At 35.9% G+C, this 27,750-nt stretch overlaps 1 protein-coding gene across 6 annotated transcripts in view; it reads left to right on the top strand.

Annotated features, from left to right (window-relative positions):
- MAK (male germ cell associated kinase) overlaps positions 1 to 27,750 on the top strand; it is a 52,949-nt gene that overhangs the window by 10,351 nt on the left and 14,848 nt on the right. For 5 of the 6 annotated variants that reach the window (XM_019752347.2, XM_019752349.2, XM_074335235.1 and 2 more), the window contains 8 exons: positions 2,581 to 2,635; positions 3,306 to 3,427; positions 6,641 to 6,720; positions 9,356 to 9,488; positions 13,850 to 14,021; positions 15,891 to 16,058; positions 20,379 to 20,690; positions 24,847 to 25,019. In XM_019752347.2, coding sequence (XP_019607906.2) covers positions 2,581 to 2,635; positions 3,306 to 3,427; positions 6,641 to 6,720; positions 9,356 to 9,488; positions 13,850 to 14,021; positions 15,891 to 16,058; positions 20,379 to 20,690; positions 24,847 to 25,019 — 1,215 coding nt within the window. The remainder of the gene's footprint in view (positions 1 to 2,580; positions 2,636 to 3,305; positions 3,428 to 6,640; positions 6,721 to 9,355; positions 9,489 to 13,849; positions 14,022 to 15,890; positions 16,059 to 20,378; positions 20,691 to 24,846; positions 25,020 to 27,750) is intronic. The other variant, XM_074335234.1, reaches the window with a different exon arrangement.

A 27,750-nucleotide genomic window follows, 5' to 3' on the forward strand; every position in this document is an offset into this window, starting at 1 on the left:
TGTTGCCTACAAGAGTCAGACACAAGGCTCTGCCAGTTCTCTCAAACCTGATGGAAAGGAATAAACTTTACCTGAAAATTACAGCTAGTAGACCCCTTCATCTCCATTCTCAATTTATCCTTATTTGTTACCAAAACAACCTATGTTCTATAATATCCAATCAGGACCATCTTCTTATGCTTGGTCATGTAAAATTTTAGGAACTGTGAATTTAGGCGATAAATAGTCTGATACTTTGAATAACGTTTTAAATCCATCCATGTTTGATTAAAAATAAATTCCGTGTTGAATATATTTTGTGAAGCAGATAAAAGAGCTGACTGTCTTGAATTTTCAAAATGGGCAATAATCATGTCCCCTTGAAGGGAAATTGATTACCTGGAAGAAGGTATTTTTCATTCTGAAAGCCTTTTAAACAGAACCAGGAGTTGGGTGTTGGGGTTGGGGGGGCTATCGGAATTAGACATGCCCAATTAAGAACCGTGATGGGGACTGATGTAGAGAAGAAAGTGATCCCTAGCACAGCACAGAGATGGCCAGGAAAAAGTAGAGTGGGCGTGGCAGTTGGTAGGTGATGGACATGGTGGTATAATTTGAGAATGTGAACATAGAGAGGAAAGTTTGTACTTAATTCGGTAAGCAGTGGACAAGGCTTGTATGCAGTCTAGAAATGCAATCAAAACTGGTTAGGATGAGATGGAAGGTGAGTGGTTAGAAGTTGGGAGAACACTGTCCAGAACAATATAAAAAGAATCTTCTTGAAAATTTCCTTTGGGAAGTTTTAATTTAGATCACTGGTAAGAAACCTTGTTATCTAATGCTGTTTTAGAAAAGCTGTAACAATTAATTCTAGAGGATGGTAATAAGATACATGCATTGCCTAGGGGTGGTATTGATGAGAAGTAGTAATTGCTGGAAAGAAAGTAACATAATGAATGGTATATGTGGATGCAACTACTACAGATTTTCAAGTAGAATAAAAGTTTTAATTTGTACTAAATTGTGAAAAAGAACTTAAATACTGTATTATCTAGCCTTGAAAAAATTGAATTTAAAAAATTTTGTAATTACTTTTTAAGAATCATAGCAGATTTTATGTGCAGTTTTTAGATGGATTTGATCACTTTATTAAACTTTTATAGCTACATTGGAATTGACTTCTATTTTGTTTTAAATTGATCATTGTCCTAGATTTACCTTTATCATTTTAGCAACACATTTGTAAATAAATCTCTATAGCACTGAAAAGTTACTTTTGGTAAATCAGTAAGCCCTCGATTTCTTCAAGCTCCTTTTCATAAATTTGTAGTATCTGGATGAGTATAAATGAAATTCTGATTCACCAAGGATATTTTAGAAATAATAGCAGTAATGCCCTTCATGCCTTATTGTAGACAATCATAAATTTTGGTACATCTAGTATTTATTGAGTGCTGAACTAAGCAGTTTACAATGAGCTTTTCTTATGCAGTGGTTTCCATTTTATAGCTAAGGAATTTGAGGCACAGAGAGGTCATTAAGTAATTCATCCAAGGTCATTTAATCAGTGAGCTTCTGAGTGAGGATTTGAATCCAGGCAGTGCAATTCCATAGCTATATTCTTGACTAGCATGGTGTGTTGTCAGTTCTTTAAGCTGCCTTTCCTTTCCTTATTTCTTTACCCCTGTGTATTACACTCTTGTAGAGGCTCAGAATAATTCCTATAGAAATTAGTTAATAAGAATAACTTTAAGCTTCCCGAGAATCTTGTAGAACATCTCAGCAGGAGATTATAATACTAATGAAAGCAGGAGGACATGTAGCGTTTTTATTTTTCATAATCCAGCCTTGTAATTTCTATACCTTAAGAAATATTTTTTAGAACACGAATCCCATTTTTTCTTGTGTCCCATTTTGTATGGTGACTAAAAATCCATTCATTATAAGTAACATAATCTCTATCTATGGAGTATATAATAGAATTACTTTATTACTCTAAATTCTCTTTTGATATATTTATCTCTGATGGTAACCAACATTAAGATAGAAGAGGGAAAGTAAAGAACAAAATTCAAGAAAGCTATTTCTAAAGTTCGTTATTTGTGATTTTTACTGATTTAAATCACGTAAATTTATGGGCCTCTTGTTTAAAGCTGAGGTAATGACGTAGAAGTTGTCAGATCAAATCATTCTACTAAATTTGGTACCAAAATTTGTAATTTCTTTCCCCACTTCACCTAATTATAGTATTTCATATTTATCTTTTAAGACCTAGAGAGGAATTTGGAAGGAATTCTTTTTAAAAAGCACAATTAAACTGATTTAGAGAAATGTAAGAACTCACCCAGAAAGGAAGATTAATGGTAATTCTTTCACCTTCGTATTAAAGCAGAATTTCAGATATGACATAGTTGTGAACTTGTACCGATAGCCTTGACACATATAGAATGGAGGTGATTTGCTTTTAAGGAGGAGGGAAGAGAGATACCATAGTTTGCCCAAAGTGAACTAACTGATAACAGAGTAAGAAAGCCAATGGTGTAATTTGTGTTTTCAAATCCTTAGTCCCCCATACACTAAACTTATCTTTTTAAATTTCAGGATGAAGAGAAAGTTCTATTCTTGGGATGAATGTATGAACTTGAGAGAAGTTAAGGTAAAATTTTACAGTTGAAAAGAACCGGAAAAAGCCTTAACTCTACCTCGTGTCTGTCATTTCTGAGGATGGTAGTTAAGGAGATTATTCTTTTCTCTGTGGGAGGCAATCCAAAGATGATTATATTTATGTTTTTCCTTTATCTTCCTAAAATAATTTCTCATGTCAGTGGAAAACAGAAAATAACTACACCCTCATATTTGAAAGTACATGCTCACTCTTGAAAGAGCATTTTAATTTATATTATCAAAGAAAAGACAATTTTTTAAATTATTACATACCATTTCTTTATATTTTATGCTGTATGACTTGGATAAAATTTTGGAGACTTTTGCATGGAATTTTGCATGGTTAAGTCAGAAAAATGTTAGACCTGTTTAATAGAGTAAGAAAAAAAAGTGACAGATTGAAATGTTTGGTGGCTATTGTTGACTTGGTTTATTTTTGTACTTACATTAATTGCTTAAAACAGTCACTGCTTACTTTAAATAGGTGTTCTAACATGTTTTTAGACCTTTAAAATATTATAGATATTAAAACTTAATTCATTAATGAATTCAGAAGAAATGGAAAATTATTTAAGGTAATTATCATGCTTAGCATTGATGAGATTTTGCCAATTTCTGTAACTTTTCTGTAAGAATTTTAAAGCTTATTTGCTGTGTTGCAGTCCCTGAAGAAACTTAATCATGCCAACGTGATTAAACTGAAAGAAGTTATCAGAGAAAATGACCATCTTTATTTTATATTTGAATATATGAAAGAAAACCTCTATCAATTAATGAAAGACAGGTATATCTGTATTTTATGAAAATTGTATTTTTCCCCTATTATCTCCTTCATGAGTTCCTTGGATCCTTTCTTTTTTTTTCCCAATTTATTGGGGTGACAATTGTTAGTGAAATTACATAGATTGCAAGTGTACAATTCTGTATTACATCATCTATAAATCCCATTGTGTGTTCACCACCCAGAGTCAGTTCTCCTTCCATCACCATATATTTGATCCCCCTTACCCTCATCTCCCACCTCCCACCCCCTTCCTTGGATCCTTTCAATATGTCATATTTACGATTTACAGATTTCTCTCTCGAAGAGATGGATTTAACTTAATTAGTTGTTATCTTTATCAAAGGATAATATCTAACATTGAAGAAGTAACTATGACATTTTTCTGCTGTAATCTCTCAAAAGTCAAGATAAATATTTCATATAAACATACATATTATCTATCTATACTTTTTGAAACAAAATTCTATAATTTAATACTCAGTTATTACTTTATTAAGCTGGCCTTGGGCAAAACTGAGAAAATTATCTTCATTGCTCTCCCAAGCACCTCGTGATTGAAAGGTTAATGAAAGATTGAAGAAGGAATGAAGTAGCTTTCAAAAAAGGATCTAGTAAACTCATTCATTACAATGCTTAAGTGAATGGTAAACCTTAATGTGTTTCCCAAGGAAATTCTCATTGTAATTTTTAAATCTATGAACAGAATCTAAACCAGGAGAGCTTCAGTCATCTGCCATGAGCTTGGGGAGGATAATATTTTGGTGGTAGCCATTGGTCACAAATGAGAGATTAATGTCCAAAAGTGTACGTGCTTTCAAAGCCAGAGTTGTTCAACAGAAGATTCCAAAATACTTTAGAAATAAATTTCCCAGTGGAATGATGTTGATTTCTCTCATATTTCTTTCACACACACACATACACACTCACGGCCTAAGGATGGTGAGTGAATTTTTCTTTAATCATATTTTCCTTCTTTCAAAAAATACTTATTGAATGTCTGTTATGTTCCAGGCTCATTATAACATTAATAGCAGTTAAAAGTAAAGACTATTTCTACCTCTCAAATAGGTGTTTATTTTTTCTACAGTTCTTTCTAGCTCTTGTATATAGGCATACATGCTTTTTACATAGTTGTAATTTTAGTGGCGATATTTTTTTTTATTTGATTCATTCACTTACAGGCATTTTTTTATGCTGATATATAATCTTCATAATTACCATAGTTACTATGTTCTATTAAATGACTATACCAAGCTTCACTTAGCTTTTTGAACTATTTTAAAAGAAATAACTATCAATGGGAGAATAGGTTGAAAATTATAGTGCATAATATGGATAAAATTGTTTTATAGCCATTAAAAGTGATAATTATAAAGATTATGAAAATGCTTATAAGTGGATAAAAAACAGAAAACAAAATTGTACATATACAACATTGATACCTAATCTAAAAATTATACATGCAAATGGATTAGAATTGGATTAGAATATTAAAAAATCAAAATAGTTTCTTAATCAGGTGGTGAGATTATGGGTAATCTAACTTTTTGGCTTCTAATAGTAATTTATGCTGTTCAAAATATATGAAATGACAAACATGCATGATATATTAAGATATAGTTGTTGAAGAAACAGAAATAAATACATATAAATACATGAAATATACTTTCATCTGATTTTAAATATGTATATGTCAGTCGAAGTGGTTAATGCAATTGCAAATGAACAATAAAAAGAATCAACTTTGGAATTTCATGATTCAATTCTGGATTTCTAAATTAAATGAAAATAAAAGTGATATTGTTTAGAAAATTATTCTATGTCAAAGGTATAAATTTAACCATTAACAATTGTATATGGTAAAGGCCTGTTTGAGGTTAAGTGGTATTTTTACACTTTGTTTTTGGTAGCTTAACTTCCTGAAACATTGTTTTGATGATCAAGACTAATTTAAAAGCCTTTTTTATTTAGTAAACTTTTATTACAGTTCAATTGAAGACCAATATACCTAAACCTTTGGTCTGATACTATAAACTGTACCTTCAGCATATAACATTCTTTTTCCAAATTTAAATTGTTGGCAGGATAAAAATATTTTGTTTCTTTTAAAATGTGGAGTTTATGAAAGTGAGTTTTTAAAAGTATTTCAGTACTATTTTAAAATTTGATAGAAGACCAGTGTTTATCTTTTTATATAGATTGTGTGTTTCTAGGACATTTTGGAATATTATGTAAACACATACTATAGTTAACAATTTGATGTTTAAAAAAATAGGCCATTTTCCACGTGTTGAGAACATTTGAATAAACACTCTAATGCAATCAATCATACTGAAGTAAAGTGTTAGAAAATGCTAAAATTATGATAAAGTTGAAAAGATTAAAATAATCACTTCCAAAACATAGCATGGCTTTAAGGTCAAAGAAGAATTAATTCAGGGTCAAAGAATTAATGTTAATCACATTCGTTTGTGGCATGCTATCGATTATTATTTTTCAGCCTTAATTTAGCCCTTATTTGGTCTTACTTTAGTCTTTATGTAAATACCATATAAAGCTGCACTGTTCAATGTAGTAGCTACTAGTCACTAGTGGCTGTTTTGAAGTGTGGCTAGTCTGGATTAAGCCGTGCTGTAAATGTAAAATAAATTACACAGCAGATTTTGAAAACTTGGTCCAAAAAAATGTAAATTCATTAGTAATGTTTTATATTGATTGCATGTTAAAATAATACGTATTTGGTATATGTTGGGTTAAATAGAACATATTGTTAAACACATAAGTGGTTTTTATTTGTGATACTTACTATATTTTTATTGGTCAGTACCAGTGCACACTGCAGAATTAAAGCAGTTATGCCCTAAAACTCTTAACACCTATATAATACAGATTTGCACACTTGGCTTATCTGATAGTTATCAGTTTTCCAATTTACTTCACCCCTCTTGGGACAGTTTAGAATGCAGCTATTGAATATTTGTGCAATACATTCAGTACTGGATTTCAGTTTCTACCATACATCAAAACCAAAACAATTCTAATTTTCAGGTTTTAAATTTATGACCTTTAACACTATGAAACTATAAATCATACCTTTGGCCAGTATCATGAGGCCAACAGAGGCTCCAAGGGAAAAGGAACCTTCTTATTTGTTTTGGTTAGCTGGTTGGTTAGCGGAATTACATGACTGTGTGTTTGTTCATTTCTTCACAGAAACAAGTTGTTCCCTGAGTCAGTCATCAGAAATATTATGTATCAGATATTGCAAGGGCTGGCATTTATCCATAAACATGGTAGGTTTCTTTTAAGTTTTACTTCCCTGCCTCTTTAGATTGTTGTCAAGGTCATGTACAGGAATTGTATATAAACTGTTAAATAATGTTATGTTTGGGTAACTACAAGTTTGGAGTATGTCCCTACATACACTGACTTTTTTTTTTAATTTAGAATTTCTGTCTTTCTATATAAAATAAAATTTCTATAATCTATAATTATCTTCCTCTGTAGCAGAATTTTTTAAGTTTGATCATCAGCCTTTAGTCTCAGTCATCAAACCCATTCTGCAACCAAATTCCTCCTAATTTTACCATGGAAATGAGGGGGGAAAAATATATATCTATATATAATATTTATATAATATATACTTTTGGCCCCTCTTTTGGAAAAGATTGGAATGCTTTGATCTCCCAAGACCAATTATTAACATTTAAGTAGTTTAAATCACCCATGCTATGTTACTTAATAGTTTTCCTTAGTATTTACATTTAGTTGTTTCTATTCGTTGGGTGAAATTAAAGCAAGTGTTTGTTCTTATTTTTATAAATTTCTTATTTATGTAATCGTCATTTACATAGCTTTTTGCGTATCAAACCAAAATAATTAGTCCAAAATGTCAGTATGGTTATCATGAAAAATTTTAGTGAATGTTTGTTTAGAGTCACTGGATGTTTAGATAATTACTTTAGAAAAGTTTCTGCTATACCATTGCTGCATTCTGAACATAGGCTTTCAAAAATCACCATCATTAGCCTCTTCATGTTTCATCCTATATTTTGTGTTTTCTTTTCTCCTTTCTCCTTTTTTTTTTTAGGAAATAATTTGCTTTCTAAAAATGTTATGCAGAATTCCATGTAAGCATTGTAAGAATATTCCTGAATCCCCAGTTTTTTTGTCTTATATAAACTATTAAGGTCTTTAAAAGTCCAAAACCCATGATAACATACTACAGCCCACTGGTAAAAGTCAGTCATTTATTAATTACATGGAAGTGAAAAATGTATGCTATTTTAATTGTTCATAGTAGATTCCTGATCTTCAGCCCAAAATATAGAAATGGGTGAGTATATCATGCCACTTAAACTCTGGTCAGCACGGTAATTCTTAATATTTGCCTGAGTTAATTTATGCTAATGATGGCAAGTGTGATGTGGAAAATCAAAAACCTCATGGATTGTTTGATTTTTGGAAAGAGCTTTGTGTTTTATTGATATTTTTTAGGCTAGTAATGAAATTGGTTTATATTCCTTGGATATATATCAACTATCAGCAACTTCAGAGCATAAGGGATTGAAAGAAGTTATCTTGGGATTTAAAAATTGCTGCTGAACGTAAATAACATGAATAATTGAGAGTTGGCTACATAACTGACCACATAGTGGTTTGGGAAACCAGACTCTAACAATAGACATTTCTACAAAACTTATTATTTTTACTATAGTTGATAAGAATCTGAGATGTAATATTATGAGAAAATATTTTTAAAATAGTGGCTGTTGAAAATGAAACTAATATTTTAGTTAAAATAGGACCAAGTTTCCAATATATTTATATTAGTTAGGATGGGGAAAATCTCAACTGTGCAAATATGTAATTGGTTTAATTCTAAGATTTTTATGGATTAATGTCACTTTACCATCACGTGTTTCCATTCCTGTCTTCATGTTACTAAAGTACAGTGTATTTCTCTTGGAAGTTACTGAAATGGATCCTAACAGCTATTTTAAGTAAGAAGTTCCAGATAAACTGAGTTCAGAATTTCTGTAGAGGTCACACAGAGCCCACACTGGTTTTGAAGGAATTAAGAGTTTAGGCTTCGACAGCCTTCCCAGCCCAAAGCTGTGTGAAAACCCTCTCATGAGGACCAGGCCTGTTCTCTATTCTCCCACCTGCAAGGTCATTGGAATACAGCCATCTGTGTACAAGCAGTGTGCTTTAGATCTCCCACAGAAATTTGCACGGAGGGCTTTCATGTTCTTCTTCCTGGGTTTTCTGCCTCATTTTCATTGGGCTGCCTTTTAGCTTCTATAACTAAGCGTTTATTTTATATATTGATTGGGAAACAAGCATTGTAATTGTTGGGTTTTTCAATAAAGCAGGAAAGAACTGAGCTGTTAAATAAAATAATTTTAAATGAAGAAATTGATTAAAATGTGTGGAATTCCATTTTTGTTTAATGGACTTTGCAAATCAGTGATTATAGTCAAGGAGTGTTGTGTTAAATTACAACGTGATAACAGTAAGTAAAAGACCAGCTGCATTGACTTAAGCCTGATTCCAGAGCCCTCCACAGGGTTTATTAGGCTATTTCTTTCTGGGGCTCAACCTCCCCATCTGTTACAAAAGAGTGATCATAATACCTCCTCAAAGTTTTTGTGCAAAGTAATGGAGATAATCATAATTCCTGAACTTACTGGATTCACAAATAGAAATACACGTTATTTTTAATGACCTTATATGTTGTGTGAACTTTCTTGCCAAATTATTTTGAAAGCAGAGTCCTCACCTCCCATCACTTTTTAGACAATAAATATGGTTTATTTTATGTTCACATCCTTAATTATAAGAGAGAGGCTCAGTTATATTTTGTTTATAAGTCAAATATGTTTCAATATCATGATATATTATTGTTTTTCCTCTCTGTATTACTAGGTTTTTTTCATAGGGATATGAAACCAGAAAACTTGCTTTGTATGGGTCCAGAACTTGTGAAAATTGCTGATTTTGGACTTGCCAGAGAATTAAGGTCACAGCCACCATATACTGATTATGTGTCTACCAGATGGTGAGTGGGTTTATGCAACTCTCCAAAGGCATGTTGTGTTGAAGTCTTTCTACAATTGATCATTATATATCTTTCTGGAAGTTCCATACTGAGTATTTAAAACAAAGTATGGAAATGAATTTTGTATTCTTTGGAGAAAGAGAAAGACTGGTTCAGACTACATTAATTTCTGAAAAAAGAAGGAAAAAGGATTTCATTTATTCATTCAACAAATATTTATTGAACACTTACTGTCTTAATACCTCCTCAAAGTTTTTGTGCAAAGTAATGGAGATAATCATAATTCCTGAACTTACTGGATTCACAAATAGAAATACACGTTATTTTTAATGCCCAGATACTATCTTAGGCACTGGAAGCACAAAAATGAACTAAACAGAGAAAAAAAAACCTCTGCCTTATACTGCTTACATGACAACCAATGCACAAATAAACAAGTTACACATGTCATGAATTATGAACAGAAAAAGCATAACACCTGTTCATCAAAAAACATGTAATAGTCCCAAACTGCAACTACCCAGATGTCTATCACCAGCGGCATGATATACGACCCAATAGGATGCTTTACAGCAATGAAAATGAAAGGTCTATAACTACGTGCTACGATGTGGATGAATCTCCCAGATATAATGTTGAGATAAGGAGGCCAAACAGAAAAAGAGCACATACTGTATGATTCCATTTAAGTAAGATGCAAAAACAGAGAAAACTAATCTATGCTGTTAAAAGTCAGCAGCTTCATGGTGAGGGTGGTCGGGGGTGTAGAAACTGGAAGAGTGTGGGAGGGGCCTCTGGGATGCTGATAACAGGCGGTTTCTCCATGGGTGCTGGGTCCGTGGGTGTGTTCTGTGGTGAAAATCATCAGGCTGTACGCTTCCAGTATGTGCATTTTTCTGTATGTATATTATACTCCAGTAAAAACAAGTTAAGAATGTTTGCATATCAGATGGTGATACATTATTATGGAGAAACATAAAATATGGAAAGGGTCAGAGAGTTAGGAGAGAGAAGGGAAGAAAGAGGAATGTTGCTATTTTCAATAGAGGGTCTCGGGTGAGAAATGCCGGGGAGGACATGCTGGGGAAGCAGAGATTTTCTGGCAGAGAAGATGCCGGGGGTAAAGGCCTTGACACAGCAGCGCCACATGTAGATTCCACAGAGTGAAGAATGAGTAAGGAGAGCAGAGATAGGAAATGAGGTCAGAATGTGTGGGGGTGGCCAGATCTCATAGGTCATTGAAAGGACTGCAGTAGTTTTTTAACCTAAGCGACTGGGGGGTTTTGAGAAGAGGCGTGATGTGATCTGACTTGTTTTAAAAGTATCCGTCTGGCTGTTGTATTGAAAACAGATTTTAGAGGAGCAAGGGCAAAAGCAGGGAGACCAAGTAGGGAGCTATTCCAGTAATTCGGGCAGGAAATGATAGTGACTTGGATCTGGTTGACTGTGGAGGTGGTGAGAGGTGTAGGATGCTGAGTGTGCTTTTCCAGTAGAGCAAATATGAGTTCCCAATGAATCAAATGTGGGATATAAGGAAGTCAAGACTCCCCAAGTTTTTCCCTTGAGCCCTGGAAGGATGAAGTCAGCACTGATTGAGATGGGGAATGCCATGGAGCTCTTGGAGAAGAGTTTTGTCTCGGCATGAGTGAATGCCTAGGAAACAACCAAGGGGAGACGTCAGTAGGAAGCTGGATCTGTGAACTGGAGTTCAGGGGAGAGGGCTGGGCTGAAAATGTAGATTGAGGAGACCTTGATGATAAACATCACAAGGTTAGATAAGGTCACTAAGGGAGTGTCTGTAGTCAGAGAAGAGGTCTGAGGACTGAGTCTAGACAGTGACCATATGCCCCGTTTGCCTAGGACAGTCTCGGCCGATGCTTGTTATCAACAGTTTCATTAAAACGAGGTGGGACAGGTTGGGCGACCTCCCATGTATGCTTCCTGCTTCCTCCATGGTCTTACCTGGGAATGTGAGAGACGTGCACGCTGAACCATGAAACAAGTTCGTGCCTTCACGTGTGGCTAATTTGGAGATTTCCTGTCTCATTACCTGAACCTTTCCTGAAGCGATGTAACAAAATGTGCTTAGACAGGAGTGTCCTCAGCCAGCTCACTCATCGTGGGTGCTAACAGGAGTAGCACTGATACTATTGCCCCTGCCAAGCACATGCAGACAGGCCACTTGGCGGTGGCCTTTGCCATAACCTCTGAGGTGCCAGTTGGTGGGGTCATGGGAAGCACAGGAAATTACAGGGAACTATGTGGGGGAAATCAACACTCAATAGGGTACCTGTAGGACGTACAGAAAGTGGTCTGAATGTTCATTTTGTAGTGATTATTACATAGTACAAATCCACAGCTATTTTGCTGTTTGGTGTCAGGGGTTGAATTGTGTCCCCCAAAAAGATATGTTGAAGTCCTAGTCCTTGTTACCTATGTGTGTGACTTGATCGGGAAATAGCTTCTTTGCAGATGTAATCAAGTTAGGATGAGGTCATTAGGGTGGGTCTAATCCAATATGACTGGTGTCCTTATAAGAAGAGAAGAGACAGACACACACCCAAGGAAGACATGTGAAGACACACAGGGAGGAGGCCATGTGATGATGGAGGCCGAGACTGGAATATGCAAGCCAAGGAACAAAGACTGCCGGCGCCGCCAGCAGCAGGAGAAAGGCACGGGACAGATTCTCCCCTAGCGGTGTCAGAGAGAGCAGGGCCCTGCCGACGCCTTGCTCCAGCCTGCAAAACTGTGAGAGAATAAGCTTCTGTTGGTTTAAACCGTCTAGTTTGTGACACTCTGTTATAGCAGCCCTAGGAAGCTAATGCATGTGGTGATGCTTTTTTTAAAAAAGTATCTTGCAGTGAACTCTTTTATCAACAATGACTCCAAAAATCAAAAGTGCATACTTAGTGAAAAATTAAATATTTTTCTGTTTCTCAAGAAAAGTTGCTGATGAACTTACATGAAATGTTTGTTGGCATATGACATCCACGACAGGAACCCTAAGTCACTTACCTGGTGAAAACCAGAACACATAAATCTGCTGAAGCAGCTCCAGCGTCTATTTAAAAAGTTACATATTTTAAGAAGACAGCCAGAGACAGCCATTAGCAAGGGCAGCGTTAGAAAATAAGTGTCACTCTGAGAGGCACGGTTTTTCATTTACAGGAAATGAATATTCTAAATTAATTTGACTTTTTTAATATATATAAATTTTATTGGGGTATGTTGGGGAACAGTGTATTTCTCCAGGACCCATCAGCTCTAAGTCATTATCCTTCAATCTAGTTGTGGATGGTGCAGCCCACCATCCCATGTGGGAATTGAACCAGCAACCTTGTTGTTGAGAGTTAGTGCTCTAACCATCTGAGCCATCCAGCTGTCCCCAATTTCACTCTTTTATTTACAAGTTTTCTTATGCGGATATGAAAAACAAAGTGATTTATTTTCAAAAAATAAAGGATGAACTAGTATATGGTTCCACTGATATGAAATGTCCATAGTAGGTAAGTTTATAGAGGTAGAAAGTAAATTAGTGCTGGCAGCACAGAGGATACTGGGGAGGTATGGGGTTTCTTTTGGGATTAATGAAATTGTTCTAAAGTTGATTGTGGTGATGGATGCACAACTCTGGGAATATACTTAAAGCCATTGAATCATACACTTTTAAGCAGTGGAATTGTATATTATGTGAGTCTCAATAAAGCTGTCAAAGATACTCTGAATGAAACAAAAAAAGACAATACTGCAAAACATTGGGCTGAAATATTTACACATTTCAATGTGGAAAAAAGAGTTAGAATTGAAACTATCCTCCACCAGATACCTTTGCTCTTGTAAATAGAGTATTTTTCTCAGAAATATTATTCGTTGAAGAAATTGAGTCATTTGAGGGAATCAGCACTTTCAAGCTGATAAGCAAAAAGAAAGAAAAAAACCCCAGTACTCGGATAATCTTTTGTTTTCTGTCCTTCATATGAATATATCATGGATATAATGCTTTGTAAAAATTATACAGTTGTTGCCATTTGGAATATATCTGCTTCCATTCAGAGCACCCCTTCTTTTTCTTAGCGTATCAGATAGCACTCATTTCCATATTTATTTCAGTTCCTAAGGCTTTTGGACATATCATTTATATTAGTCTCCAGCCCTACTGTCTGTGGTCAGGGAAAGTATTTTATGTCCAGTTTAACCCCAGCACGTTGTGCAAATGCCTGATGCACAGGAGGTAGTTATTATTACCTGTTCCTTGATTGAAATGCATGACAAACAGAACAGCATCCTACTGCCACTTCATCTTTGAAACTACTATCAAAATAATCTATTTCATTTTGCTTTGTTTTCTGTTTTCATAGGTATCGTGCTCCTGAGGTTTTATTAAGATCTTCGGTTTATAGCTCTCCCATTGACGTGTGGGCTGTTGGGAGTATAATGGGGGAACTATATACATTAAGACCCCTTTTCCCAGGGACAAGTGAGGTCGATGAAATCTTTAAAATTTGCCAAGTTTTAGGGACTCCGAAAAAAGTAAGTACTCTTGTCCTTGTTAAAGCTTTTGATTTGATTACTGATAACTTTTGCCTAGCTATCTGACAATTTAATTTTCAAACAGGCTTATGATTTATTGGTTAATTTTCTTATAATCCTTAACTTTTTTTTTACTGGGGCAGAATGGGGATTACAAGAAGTCAGAATCCCACCAGACTGAAGAAGAAAGGTGCTTGCCTTTCTTCAAGAACCTAAAAAAAACTGCTCTATATTTATAATTCTATGTATTTAACTTTGGGTTGGTGAACAGCTGACAAGAACACAGACATCCTTCCTTAGACTCTTTCCTGCTTGCTCGGTGAATATCTATTGGCATCACCTCATTAACCCTAGGCATCTTGCATCTTATTTTTGCTTAACCTTTTCTTCTTTCCTTTTATATACCTCTGCCATGGACATTTGATTTCTTGAACTGAGACCTTTTCAATTACCTACTGCTTTGAGCCAGAACTTACTTTCTGGTATATACTTAATAAGTTTAGGTATACGAGGCCTGACAATTAAGTTAGCAAACTCATCCTAGAAAAAGTGCTACACACCTCATTGCTGAATATCACTACGGTCACCCTCAAAGCACTCCCCTTGGGGAACTATGCACCAACGCCAGCGCCTAGTCCACCCTTCAAAGCAATTTTGGAACTCTTTTTCTGGAATGGCCCTCAGAGCTGTCATTGTATTACCCTTGATGTCCTGAATGTCATCAAAATTTCCTTTCAATATTTCCTTCATCTTTGGGTAAAGAAAGAAGTCATTGGGGGCCAGATCAGGTGAGTAGGGAGGGTGTTCCAGTACAGTTATTTGTTTACTGGCTAAAAACTCCCTCACAGACAGTGCCGTGTGAGCTGGTGCATTGTCGTGATGCAAGAGCCATGAATTGTTGCAGAAAAGTTCAGGTTGTTTTCATCTAACTTTTTCACACAGCCTTTTCAGCACTTCCAAATACTGTGTTTCCCCGAAAATAAGACCTTGCCAGACAATCAGCTCTAATGCATCTTTTGGAGCAAAATTTAATATAAGACCCAGTCTTATTTTACTATAATATAAGACCCAGTCTTATATAAGACCGGGTTAATATAATATAATATAATATAATATAATATAATATAATATAATATATATAATATAATGTATGCCAGGTCTTACATTAATTTTTGCTCCAAAAGACGCATTAGAACTGCTTGTCTGGCTAGGTCTTATTTTCGGGGGGAAACGGTAGTCAGCTTGGTTAATGTTCGTCCAGTTGGTACAAATTCATAATGAATAATCCCTCTGATAGCAAAAAAGTTTAGCGACATAATTGCAACAAGTTCGCGAACTTAATTGTCAGACCTCGTGTGTGTGTGTGTATGTATATATATATAAAATTACATCCTAATTAAATTAGTTATGTGCCTTATAGTTAACAGTAGACAAGTAAATATAGCTATTAAAGCTTTAACATTATTGTCATTTCCCAGCTATGTACAATTTTAACATTGGATGCAATGTGTAACATATAATGAGGATCTTTGTAATAACCTGCCTCTTATTTATTCAAAGTCACCTGGATCTCATCATCATCATCTTCTTCTTCATCATAATCCAAATACCAGAGTTTAATATTTTGAAAGTTACAAAAGTGCTTTCGCATTTTTCCTAACTCAGTTCAGTGTTGTTTCTATACTGTTTGTAAAACTGAATTGTGTATGTGGTCTGGTATTTCATTCTCACATTTATTTATATGAATCAAAATTAAAATTTTCACATGTGAGTGATTTTTATATTATTACAATGTTTTTAAATTGGTTACTAATTTTCTTTTTGCTCTCCCCCACCCCCACCCCCCACACTTACATGTTGCTTAAACAGAGTGACTGGCCAGAAGGGTATCAGCTTGCATCCTTGATGAATTTCCGCTTTCCCCAATGTGTTCCTATAAACTTAAAAACTCTAATTCCTAATGCCAGTAATGAAGCTATTCAACTTATGACAGAAATGTTAAATTGGGATCCAAAAAAACGACCAACAGCAAGCCAGGTAAAATAAATCTTCCTGGTATACTTTTTTTTTTAAGTTTTGAGGATTTACAGTATCAGGGATATTTACATTTGCAAAGATAAGTCTATTCTCAACCAGGGTTTTACCAAGACAGTTAAGCCCTAAAACCTTAAGGCACCCAGTGTATGTAATGAATTAATTTCTAGGCATCTAAGATCCTTGGGAAAATTGCAAAAATAGCCACTCCAGTGATTTTCTGTGTTTTGTGGATCGAATGAGCAACCCTATGAAGTTGAGGCTGAAAGGAATAAATCTCTAATGATAAAAATCCAGGCATGTGACAGGTTAGTCAGGAAGAAACTTGTCAGGTAGGAAAAAGGCATCTGTCCACTAGTACAATGCATGTAGTAGATTTTCTGATGCTTTCCTCCTTATGGTTTGAGGTGGATTTTTGTTCACTCTCAGGCTTCCACAAGGGGGCAGCATGTGGCACTCATGCTGGGCTCCTTGGTGACAAATCTTACATCGCATCTCAAGTCTCATGGTCTTCAAAACACCATGGTTTCAAAGGAAAAACATGGGCTTTAATTAAAAAGGGCTTAAATTAAAAAGCCATAATAAGATTTATTATAGTCTTCTTAATATTTAAATATAAATTCAGTATTAAAATGACAAAAAAATTATTTGGCTTTTTAAAAATTTAACTTGAGAAAATGTTTCCTAAAGGTCATCTGGAAGAAAACTTGGGAAAGAAGAGTCAAAACAGGTTTGAGCAAAAATAAGTAATTGAAAGATGGTGGTAGAGGCAGACAGCTTGCCCTGTCAAATATTAAAATAATCTGTAAAGTGATAGTAATGACAACAGTGAAGGTACTAGCATAAGAATGACCAAGAGCTCACAGCTGCAGAAGCTAAATCAGTATAAGGTAACATGGCATCACAAAGTGGCAGGAGGGGACTGTTCAGTGACTGTTACTGGGACAATTAGTTAACTCTTAGAGGAAAAGTAAGTTTAGGTTCTTACTTCTCACTATACTTTACAAATAAATCATGGAAGGTTTAAATAATGGGGGGAGGGGGTAACTAAACTGTCCAAGAACTAAAGAAAATATAGGTGAATTTTTTATCTCAAGGAAAGGAAAAGATGGATTTAAAAGTAACAGAAGAAACCACGAAGGGAAAACTCAGATTTGATCATAAAAATTGAAATTTTTTTCCTGTATAAAAATCTTAAAATTGGAAGACAAACAGTGAGAATAATTTTTAACCAACATGGCAGTGCATTTTCTAATGTTTCTAAACATTTATTACTTTTGTAATAAAAATATGTCTTTAAAATTTACCTAAAAAAGAAAGAAATATGGGCATGAGACATGAAAAAAATGCCAGAAAAAAAATTACAAAAAAAAAAAAAAAAATTTTAATGTTCAACCCTTGTTCACTATCATAAAATGCAAATAAAAATGAAATACTGTTTTTTATCCATCAAATTAACAACAACAAAATAGTTTAAAGGCTATTTCTCTAAATACTAATGGGAAGCAATTTTGCAATGTACATAAAGAACCTTAAAGGACACTTTGGTTATTTTCATGTCTTGGGCACAGTGAATAGTGCTGCAATGAACATTAGGGTACATATATCTTTACGGATAAATTGTTTCAGATTTTTTTTGGTAGACACCCAGGAGAGGGATTGCTGGGTCATATGTTAATTCTATTCTTAATTTTTTGAGGAACCTCCATACTGTTTTCCATAGCGGCTGCACCAGTCTGCATTCCCACCAGCAGTGTATGAGGTTTCCTTTTTCTCCACAGCTTCTCCAACATTTGTTATTATTTGTCTCATTGATGATACTCATTCTAACAGGTGTGAGATGATGGAAACAACCAAAATGTCCTTTGCTAGATAATTGGATAAAGAAGATGTGGTATATATATACGAAGGAATATTACTCAGCCATAAGAAAAGATGAAATAGTACCATTTGAGACAACATGGATGGATCTTGAGATTATCATGCTAAGCGAAATAAGTCAGACAGAAAAAGTCAAGAACCAAATGACTTCACTCATATGTGGGATATAAAACTGAAAGCAACAAAGGAACAAGACAAACTAATAAACAAAAACTCATAGACACAGATAACGGTTCAGTGGTTACCAGAGGGTAGGAGGGAAGGGTGGTGGTAGATGAGGGTAAAGGGGGTCAACTATATGGTGACAGAAAGAGGACTGACTCTGGGTGGTGAGCACACAATGCAATATATAGATGATGTATTATAGAAATTACACTTGAAACCTATATAATTTTACTAATGTCACTCCAATATATTTAATTTAAAAAAGAAACCTTAAAAACAATCAAAGCTGAGAAAAGATTTATGCTGAAAGATGTTCAAAGCTAGTTAAAATCTGCCCATTGGAAGTATAAACCTAAGTGCTTGCAGGGGAACATTTAAAGTATGTATATCCTTAATATTATTATGCCACCATTAAAAATGAAATTTTGAATATAAACCATTTCAGAAAATTCTAAAGCTCAAATGCAAAGTATAAAAGTAAGCTATAATATTATACACATAATATGATTTTATTTGAAAATATATACAAATGTTATGTAACTAGAAAGAAATACTGAAAAGAAAACCATCAAAATGTGAGCAGTAGTTTCCTCTTGGTGTTGGCGTTAGAGACTTTTAATTTCTTCTTGAGAACTTTCTATACATTCCTTATTCTATCTAATGTCAAATATTCCCTTAATAAACAGGAAAAAATAATTATTTTTTTAAAGATTCTCTTCCTGAAGGATGGTAGCTGGTATCTTAAAGGGGAAAAGTTGTTAGAGATGAAACGTTGAAATTACAAAATGTTCATAAACGTTGTAGCTCCAAAATATGCATTATTATTGTAGAAGTGTTGACATACTAATGAATGCGACTCAATTCAGAATTTGAGTGCCTCTGTGCCTCAGGCACTGATGTATTTAAATTGTCTATATTTGTTGAGTTCCACTTAGTAAGTGTCAGTGTAATTAACAAATACATCAGTTGTGGTAGGAGACATCTTAGAATGACAACTCTTTTCACCTCTGCCGAAGGATACCTCCCTGCCCTTAACCTCTTTCTTCCTATTTCATAGCCCTGCTTTTTAGTGGAAGGGGAAAGTTAAGGTATAGGATACAGGGACCACGTACAGAGTTGCCTCTGCCCCTTACACACCTGAGAAGAAGTTAACTGTGGGTCAGGGTGCTGCTCATACAGGGTAGGAGGTGCAGGAAAACGGCTGAGCTGTCTTATGAAGCACCCCCTCCCCCACACAAACAACCTCAGCAGAGCTGGGACCTTCCCTCCTCTATCCAGGCATAGGACACTGACAAGATCAGTATCCACTGCTCAGCTGCACAAAAGCCTTCAGACATTCTCTGAAGTTTCATCAGCCTCGGCACTACTGACGGTTTTGCCCAGATAATTCTTTGTTGGGGACGCTGCCGCTCACTGTAGGATGTTCAGCAACATTCCTGGCGGCATGCCGCGGTGCCAGGAGCATTTCCCACCCCCAAGTATGACAACAAAAAATATCTTCAGACATTGCCACATGTCTGCCAAAGGGCAAAATCATCTCCAGTTGATTATCACTGCCCTAGACTATGTCAGCCAGTAAGTCATCAGCACCCCCAAAACCCAAGCACTGGCAGCAATTGTTATGACTGATCTCGTTAACACCCAAAACAGTGACCATTTTTATTAGTATTTTTATATTTTTCCCCCATAAGTATCTTCTCTTTGCTAGCATATTGATAAATACGCTTTAACACATATGCCTGTACAATTTCTTTCTTAGAATTTTTTATTGCTAGTAAGGATGTTGTTATGCTTAGGCTAAGAGTAGCACTGAATTTTAATTTTACATAACATTATAATCATTTTAAATAAAATGGAGGTTTTCTTAACTCATGTCTTAATGCCTTTTGATGAAATCTAAATCGTTATCAGTATCTAGCATTTTTAGTTTGAATTAATCACATGAAATTTAGCCAGTGCTTATAAGCTAGATTTTGTTTTCATACAAAATCTTAAAATAAATAGAACAGATGCTTTGCCTGGATGTGAAAATTACAAGTGAGTTTTACATTCTTCTTACCAACTTGTACTTTATTTCTCTTGAGAAATTTATTTCTCTAGTCATTTTTTTTCCAGGTTATTTCTTTAAAGCCACCACATGGGGGAAGCTGGATGCTCTCTAAATCTTTGAAGCTTACCTAGAGTAGTGATACACGCCTAGCCCAGTGCCAAACAATAGTTTATGTGCAATAATTTTAGGTGAAACTGTTTTCCATTTGTTGTTTCTATGCTTTGTAGGCATTAAAACATTCATATTTTCAAGTTGGTCAAGTCTTAGGCCCTTCCTCACATCATCTGGAATCGAAAAAGTCTTTAAATAAGCAGGTGCAACCACTAGAATCAAAGCCATCTTTAGTTGACCTAGAGCCTAGGCCTCTGCCAGACGTAAACAATCAGACTGCCGGCCAGCCCCCGCCGAAATACAGCCACCAGCCACTGCAGCCCATCCAGCCACCACAGGACATGAGTGTCCAGCAAGAGCCAAAGCAGCAGAGTCAACAGAAACAGCCACAAACACTATTTCCAAGTATCGTCAAAAACATGCCAACCGTAAGTAGCCCATGACGCATTAGATGCAACAGCTTGACTGGTTCAATTAGGATTTTGTTTCTAGGCAGTCCTGAAAATGTCAGAGGAGATATAAAAGATTATTCTATGTTAAAGCCTTTGCTTCCTGTGGCAAGAGCTTGGCATGCAATAACTTAAAAGTCCAAAACTGTAAGGATGATCGTAATAAAATTTGCATGCTATAGACTTTCTTTAACAGTTAAGTTACTTAGATGCTAAAGGACTCAAAGGAAGAACTGAAAAGAATCTGAGAGCTGATCCTAAATCTTAGGGATTTTAATAGTCATTTTATACTGTTTTTAAACGTTGATGAACATGAACAGAATGGGTTTTTAAAGTGTCAGGCATAGTGTAAAACTTCCTCTTCCCACTTCTTTTGTGCAGTTCAGGGAGCTCGTCTGGTGCCTTATATTTTAGCTGTTTCCTCAGGATGTATACTCCCAAATGCATCAGCATGTGGGCATTTTAGAACTGAAAGAGATCTTAAAGGACACTGTGTAATTCCTTACCCAGTCCTGCCTGCCAATGGCACTAATCACATTCTAACATACTATTAATTATTGTTTCTTACGTGTATTGTTTATTATCTGGCTCTTTCTACTAGAGTGTAAACTCCACGAGGTCAGGGATGTTTGTTTTGTTTTTGAATACAGACCCAGAACTCAGAACAGGGCCTGGCACATGGTAAATTCTCAACAAGTATCTGTTGAATGAATGAATAAATGAATGAATGATTGTTCACACTATTTTTGAGGCACTTCCAGGGTCCTGATGAATCTACATCATCTTTGGGGCAATTCTGACTATTAGAAAGTTCTTCTTATACTGAGCTAAAATCTGGTTTTCTGCAACTTTTAACAAAAGTTCATCACTCTGCTAGGAAGGCTGCCTTTTAGGTATTTGAAAATGGCCCATATAGTATCTGCCCTTTTCTCTAGGAGAAGCATCCCCAGTTCCTTCACATGCTCCATATATAACATCATCCACCAATGACTGAGTAACCCTCGGTTCCCATGCATGAAGGAGCATTTCAGTCCCCTCACCATCCTGCTTCCACTTAGCATGAGGCTGCCATAGCCAGAGGCAGACAGCAGGCAGGGAGTGTAAAGCAGAATGAATCACCTCCAACATTCCAGAACCATATGTTCACTTGTGCCACCACAGATTACATTTCTTTTCTTGGAACACACATCAAATATTGACTCATACTGAGAGGGAAAGAGAGGAAGTAATATTTATTGAGTAGCTACTGAGTGCCACGTACTATGCTAGGCCCCCTGTATGCATTTGCTAAGTTCAAGTACCCAATAACCTAGCCCTACATTTTTTAATAGCTAATAGCTTCCACAGTTGGGATTGAGCATTCTGTCAACTAAAATTCCTAGGCCTATTCTGCTAAATCACATATTCTATACCTTTCTTTGTGTATTTGATCTCTAGAATGCAAAAAATTGTAACAAGACCTTACTTTTAACTCTCAAATTTCTAATAAATATTTTTGATCTTTTATTTTGTCTTCTCAGTTTAACCATCTGCCAAACTTGTTGACAGCTATGGATTTGTTTAGCTGCTCATTTATTTTTCTTTCTCCTGTTAACCTCCATGATGAACAGAATAGCAATGAGTCTTTGGGCGGGCCACTAGAACCTTCTTCTAGATTGATCCTGATCCATTAATCAGTACTCTCGGTCAGATTATTGAATTATGTACTTGTCTTAGTCTGCTAGGGCTGCCATAACAAAATACCATAGACTGGGTGGCTTACACAGTAGACATTTACTTTCTCACAGTGCTGGAGACTGGGAAGTCGAAGATCATGGTACTAGCCCATTTATTTCCTGGAGAGGGCCCTCCTGCTGGTGTGCAGACAGCCCCTTCTCACTTTGCCCTTACATGGCAGAGAGAGAAAGCAAGCTCTCTAGTCTCCTCTTATAAAGACACTAATCCCATCATGAGGGCATCACCCTCATCTAATCCCCAATTACTTCCCAAAGGCCCCATCTCCAAATACCATCACATTGGAGTTGGAGATTTAAATTTGGGCGGGAACATATAAATTTGGTGGGGGACTTAAACATCCACTTTAGTTGTCCTTTCATTACTTCATTTCACTGATAGAATGAAAGACCCTGTCACCTATTTTGCTGACTACGTGTATTCATTGTTTGCTTCTTATGAAAAATGGTGGCCTGTCTGCTCTACCACTTTTTTTACTCAGTGCTCAAGAACTTTCCTTTTAATAACTAATTTTAGAATCTTTGCCCTCATCCTGTATCAAACTTATTAATATGGAGTTTGTAAAAATCCACCTTTTGTTTTATAAAAATTATTTATATTTGCCCCTTTCCTGTTTTCTCATACATACAATATTACTTGATATTACTGACATTGTTTAGCAGCACACAGCATCAGCTCCCTGAAATACAATTCAACTGAAATAAGAGTCTTGAACTCAGCTAAGTATAATCTTTGATTAACTCTGCTCATCTGGAGCTTTAGACCTTTTTATTCTCCTTAGTTTGGAGCTCATTATCCCTGACAAAGAAAACAATAGTGTAATAGAGGTTGGCAAATAACACTTTTTGTCATCATCCATCACCAAGACACCCACAGCTTCAAACAATAGCATATCCACTCTTTAAGCATCTTCTTGCTCCAAACATAGCTGTATTTGCTGACCTTGCTTCCACATGTCCTAATTTTCAATTGCCTTTTGGATTTTTCAGTTTACATGTCTCTCTGTGTCCGTTAGGATTACATTTAGTGACTTATGACAGAAACCTGGCTACTGTGGCTTAAACAATAGCGGTTTGTTTTTCTCTCATAAACAAGAAGTTGGTGGCCAAGCCAGGGTTGGAGCTGCTTGTACAAGGAACTGGACTGCTTCTGTCTTCCTGTTCTCCCACCTTTTGCGGGCAGTTTTCATTCCTGTGGACCAGATGGCTGCTGCCCCTGTGGGGCTCCACCTGCCTTCTAGAAGGGGGAAGAGTGAAAGACACTGTCACATTCTAGCAGAGTCCAAAAATGGCTATCCTGGAAGTACCTCCCAATAGACTTGTACTTACAATTCACTGGCTAGATCGTGTGACATGGCTACATAGCTGCAAGGGAGGCGGAGATTTCAGGTATTTTAAATGGGCATATTGCTGCCCTGAACAAAATATTAGTAAGGAAGAAGGGGAACATGGCTATTGGGTGGGCGACTAGCAGTGTCTGCCACACTCTCCTTTGACATCTGTTCAGATAGACACAAAGTCCAGACCTTCTGTTCATTGTTAATGGCAACTTTGTTCTTTCCTGAGCATTCCAACCACCGTGAATCTGTTATCCTGGTCACTGTGTGCCACTGTCTGCAAAGCCCTCCTATTTGCAGAGCCTGACCTTGTAGAATGTTACCTTTATCACATCACTTTTCTAGCTCAGAAACATCTAGTGTTCTCCATTGCCCGTAGTCTAGCTGCAGTTTCTCAGGCAGACACTGAAGGCCCTTCATAATGTAGTATCAGTCTGTCTTTGCAAGCTTGTCTCCTACTACTCCCAGCACAAACCATCTGCTTCAGTAAACGTAGTTTACCCTTTCTTCCTGGAACAAACGCTGGCACTTTCCTATTAAAAGCCATACTTGACACATTTCCTCTTCCAAACAACAACAACAATAACAACAACAATAATAATACCTAACCTTTAGTAACTTATTATGTGCTTATTATATCCTAAGGACTTTTGATGTATTTTACTATTAAATTCAAAACACTAAGTTAGATAAATTCTGTATGTCTCCATTTTAGGAGGAGGAAACCAAGGCTTTGAAAAGTTAAGTCACTTGCCCAAAGAGACACAGTCGCACATGGCAGTTTTCCAAATTACACATCAATGAAGAGTCAGTTCTGATCCTAAGTATCCAAGTCTCCTGCCAAACCAAGTTCACAGAGATCTCTCCACCCTCTCAATTCCTATTGTATTTTTAGCATGTGCTACTTATTTTTGTTAATACTTTTAAATGTATATATATGTTATCTCCTTAACTATAGGGGAGGCTTATTGAGAATGGAGACTCTTAGTATCATATATACTAGCTTGTGTATAAAAGGCATTCAGCAAATGATTAAGGATGGTGATGACTGGCTTTCCACCACAGAATCCCAATGGCATGCTGGGGCATAAAGGCGCTAGGAGGCGTTGGGGGCAGACAGTGTTCAAGTCTGGAGATAATTGGGAAGAGTTTGAGGACTGTGATTTCGGAGCCTCCGATTCCAAGAAGCCAAGCATGGGAATTTTCAAAGAAAAGAGGAGAAAAGATTCTCCCTTTCGGTAAGATTTCAAATTCCTCCCAAAAGTATATTTTTATCATGCATCAACTTTATTTTACTCATTAAATATAAATGAATGTAGATATTGAAAGACAATAAGTAGCTTAATGTTTTCTTCTATAAAACCTAAAACTCTGTGCCTGTGTCTGATAAGGAAAGATTCTTGATTTCTCACAGTAATAATTCTCAGTATTAATGGCTGAGTGTTGTGTGTATGTGGAGGGAGAGGTTCTTGTTAAATTTTTAGTGTGCCCTATTGAACTATGATCACCGTTTCCCCCATTTGAAATTCACATACCTACCTGCAGAAAGGAAAGTACAATCTACAAGGGTAACGGTGTCCAGATTCAACTATTTGTTTTCTTGCTGTTCTAAACTTTTTTGATCATTCCTTGAACTTTTTCTAGAATTTCAATATCTCTAGCAGTCCTTTTTCTTTCTATAAGTTGAATCATTAGTTGAATCATTATTCAACTTTGAAGTAAGGTGGGTTAAATTTTGGTGAACATTTTGGAAAAATATTTTCTTTTTTCCTCTTTGAACAGAGGGGGATTAGGGCAAAAAGATGTGGCATGATTTGGGGAATTTATCTACTAAGCTGTTTGGCATTACTACTAAGCTGTTGTGCAGAAGTCTTTACTTTGGGGTATACATACCTCTGAAGGTCTGAAGGTACATGAAGGCTCTCTAAGGGGGACATATGCTTGGATAATTCTTGGATAATTGATTTCCAGATCCTCAAGTTTCATAGGTATTCTTCCCTACAATACATGAACTTGAGAACAAATGTGCTAAATCCCCCTCCTACTTTGCCAGAAAGTCACACCTCTCAGCATTTCAAATCTGGCATGGTGTGAGGGTGTAATGACTTATGAGGTGCTGAACAAAGGGAGAGATCAGAAGACTGCCACCTTCGACTTAAAAGGCTTTCTGTCATCCCCTGTCCTGTACAAGTTTCTCTTAAGGGGAAAACCATGCATTAGAAATAGGGTATTTTGTTCTGTGTTAGAAAGCATGGAGATTCGGAACCACTGAAGCACCAGAGCCCAGTGATGCTTAGTCTTTTAAATGTACTGTGAAATCATCTGATGTTTCAAAACCTATGGATATAAATTGTACAGAATTTTTTGAAGATTCTGACTGTTTTATGGAATAAAGTAATTGAAACTTATTTTATCGAGCTGTACCATGAAATACTCTTAATTATAATCAATCTTCATATTTCATCTTATAAAATGTTTACTGTTTTCTCTGATATTAACAAGAAACAATGAATAAAATTATTATGAAAACTTATAGATGTCAACTTGAAGGTATGCAGGAAACTACATAATTGTTTTAAAAAAATTCTTTGCGTCTGGGAGCAAGAGAGTCTGAAGACCACTGGTGCGGTATACAGATGCCTTGAAACCCATTTTTTAAAATAATTTCATTCTAATTCCAGCTGAACTTCATCATATATTTTTAGGGGTGGAAGAGGTTTGAATCAAAACCTATAGTTAAGATCAAGTTTGCAGTCTCTATACTTGACTCTTGCAAGGGAACAACTGGCAAATTTCCTCAACATCATGTATTCCTTTTCTCTTGAAATTCTTTAAAAAAAGAAAAACTATATGACAATGAATTTTTAATGTAGGTATTTCTTCCATTTTTATTTTTTGGTAACTTTAAATGGCCTTATACACTTTAAACATATAATAATAATGATTAATATACCACCACTTAAAAACCTGTCTAAATCTGATTTATCATTTTCATACTCCAGTAAAAATATCCACAGAATAGGACACTGAGTCTCAGGTCGGTTAAATAAACAGGTTGCCCGAGGTCAGACGAGGCTTACTTCCAATCCAGACCCCTCTCTCCCCTGCACTACCCTACCTCTTAGCAACAGGAGCTCCAATACTTGGGGAACAGAATAGACTCCACTGTCCTCCGATCAGTTTTGTAGGCAGCCTGGTCTTCCCATAAAGAACACAAAGTACCAAGTACTGAAGTGTAAAACCTTTACTTAATGGTTGTCTTTTTTTAAGTGAAAAGCAAGACATTTATGTTTATACTTGTATTTACACACAATAGACATTTACTAAATACCTAGTTGGTATTAAGCAAAGATATGAACATAGTATAGTCTGTCTTCTAGCCATCAGTGTTTAGCAGCAGAAATCAGGTCTTTGATAACTATGACACGAGATAGAGTGTGTATTAAGTACCACTAGTGAAGGAGCTGTAAGACGTGTGTTTATGGGAAGGCTACTTTGAGGAGGAGAGGAAAGTCTTTTTCAGAGTAAGCAGTTTTGAAAATGGGTAGAATTTCAGCAGTTGGTGTAATCAGTGGGCTAAGGGGAAGAGAAAGAAGCCAGAAATGGGTGGGGCTGTTTCTAATGAAGGGGACCTACCTGTGTCTAGAGCTGGGGTAGCCAGCAGAACAAAGGGCCAACCGAGTCAGTGTCAGCCTCCACGGGGGTCCTAACAACCTTCCTGGTTATACATTACATAGTAGACAGTGACAATGGCTTTGATGGTCTTCCCTTTCCACATACCGTCTTCCCACATTGTAAATCCGCAACTGCAGCAGTTGTAGGAAAGATAGAAACACGTTATCTATTTGCTGCTCAGTTATAAAGCTTTCTGTCACATAATGTCTAGTATTAGAAATGATTCTATGCGCTGCCTAATGTTCATTGAGGGAAACATTGTCATTTAGTGTTTCTGTCAGCAAAAGGACTCTG

Source organism: Rhinolophus sinicus, linkage group LG06 (assembly GCF_036562045.2).
Source record: "Rhinolophus sinicus isolate RSC01 linkage group LG06, ASM3656204v1, whole genome shotgun sequence".
In the NCBI taxonomy this organism is placed as follows: Eukaryota; Metazoa; Chordata; class Mammalia; order Chiroptera; family Rhinolophidae; genus Rhinolophus; species Rhinolophus sinicus.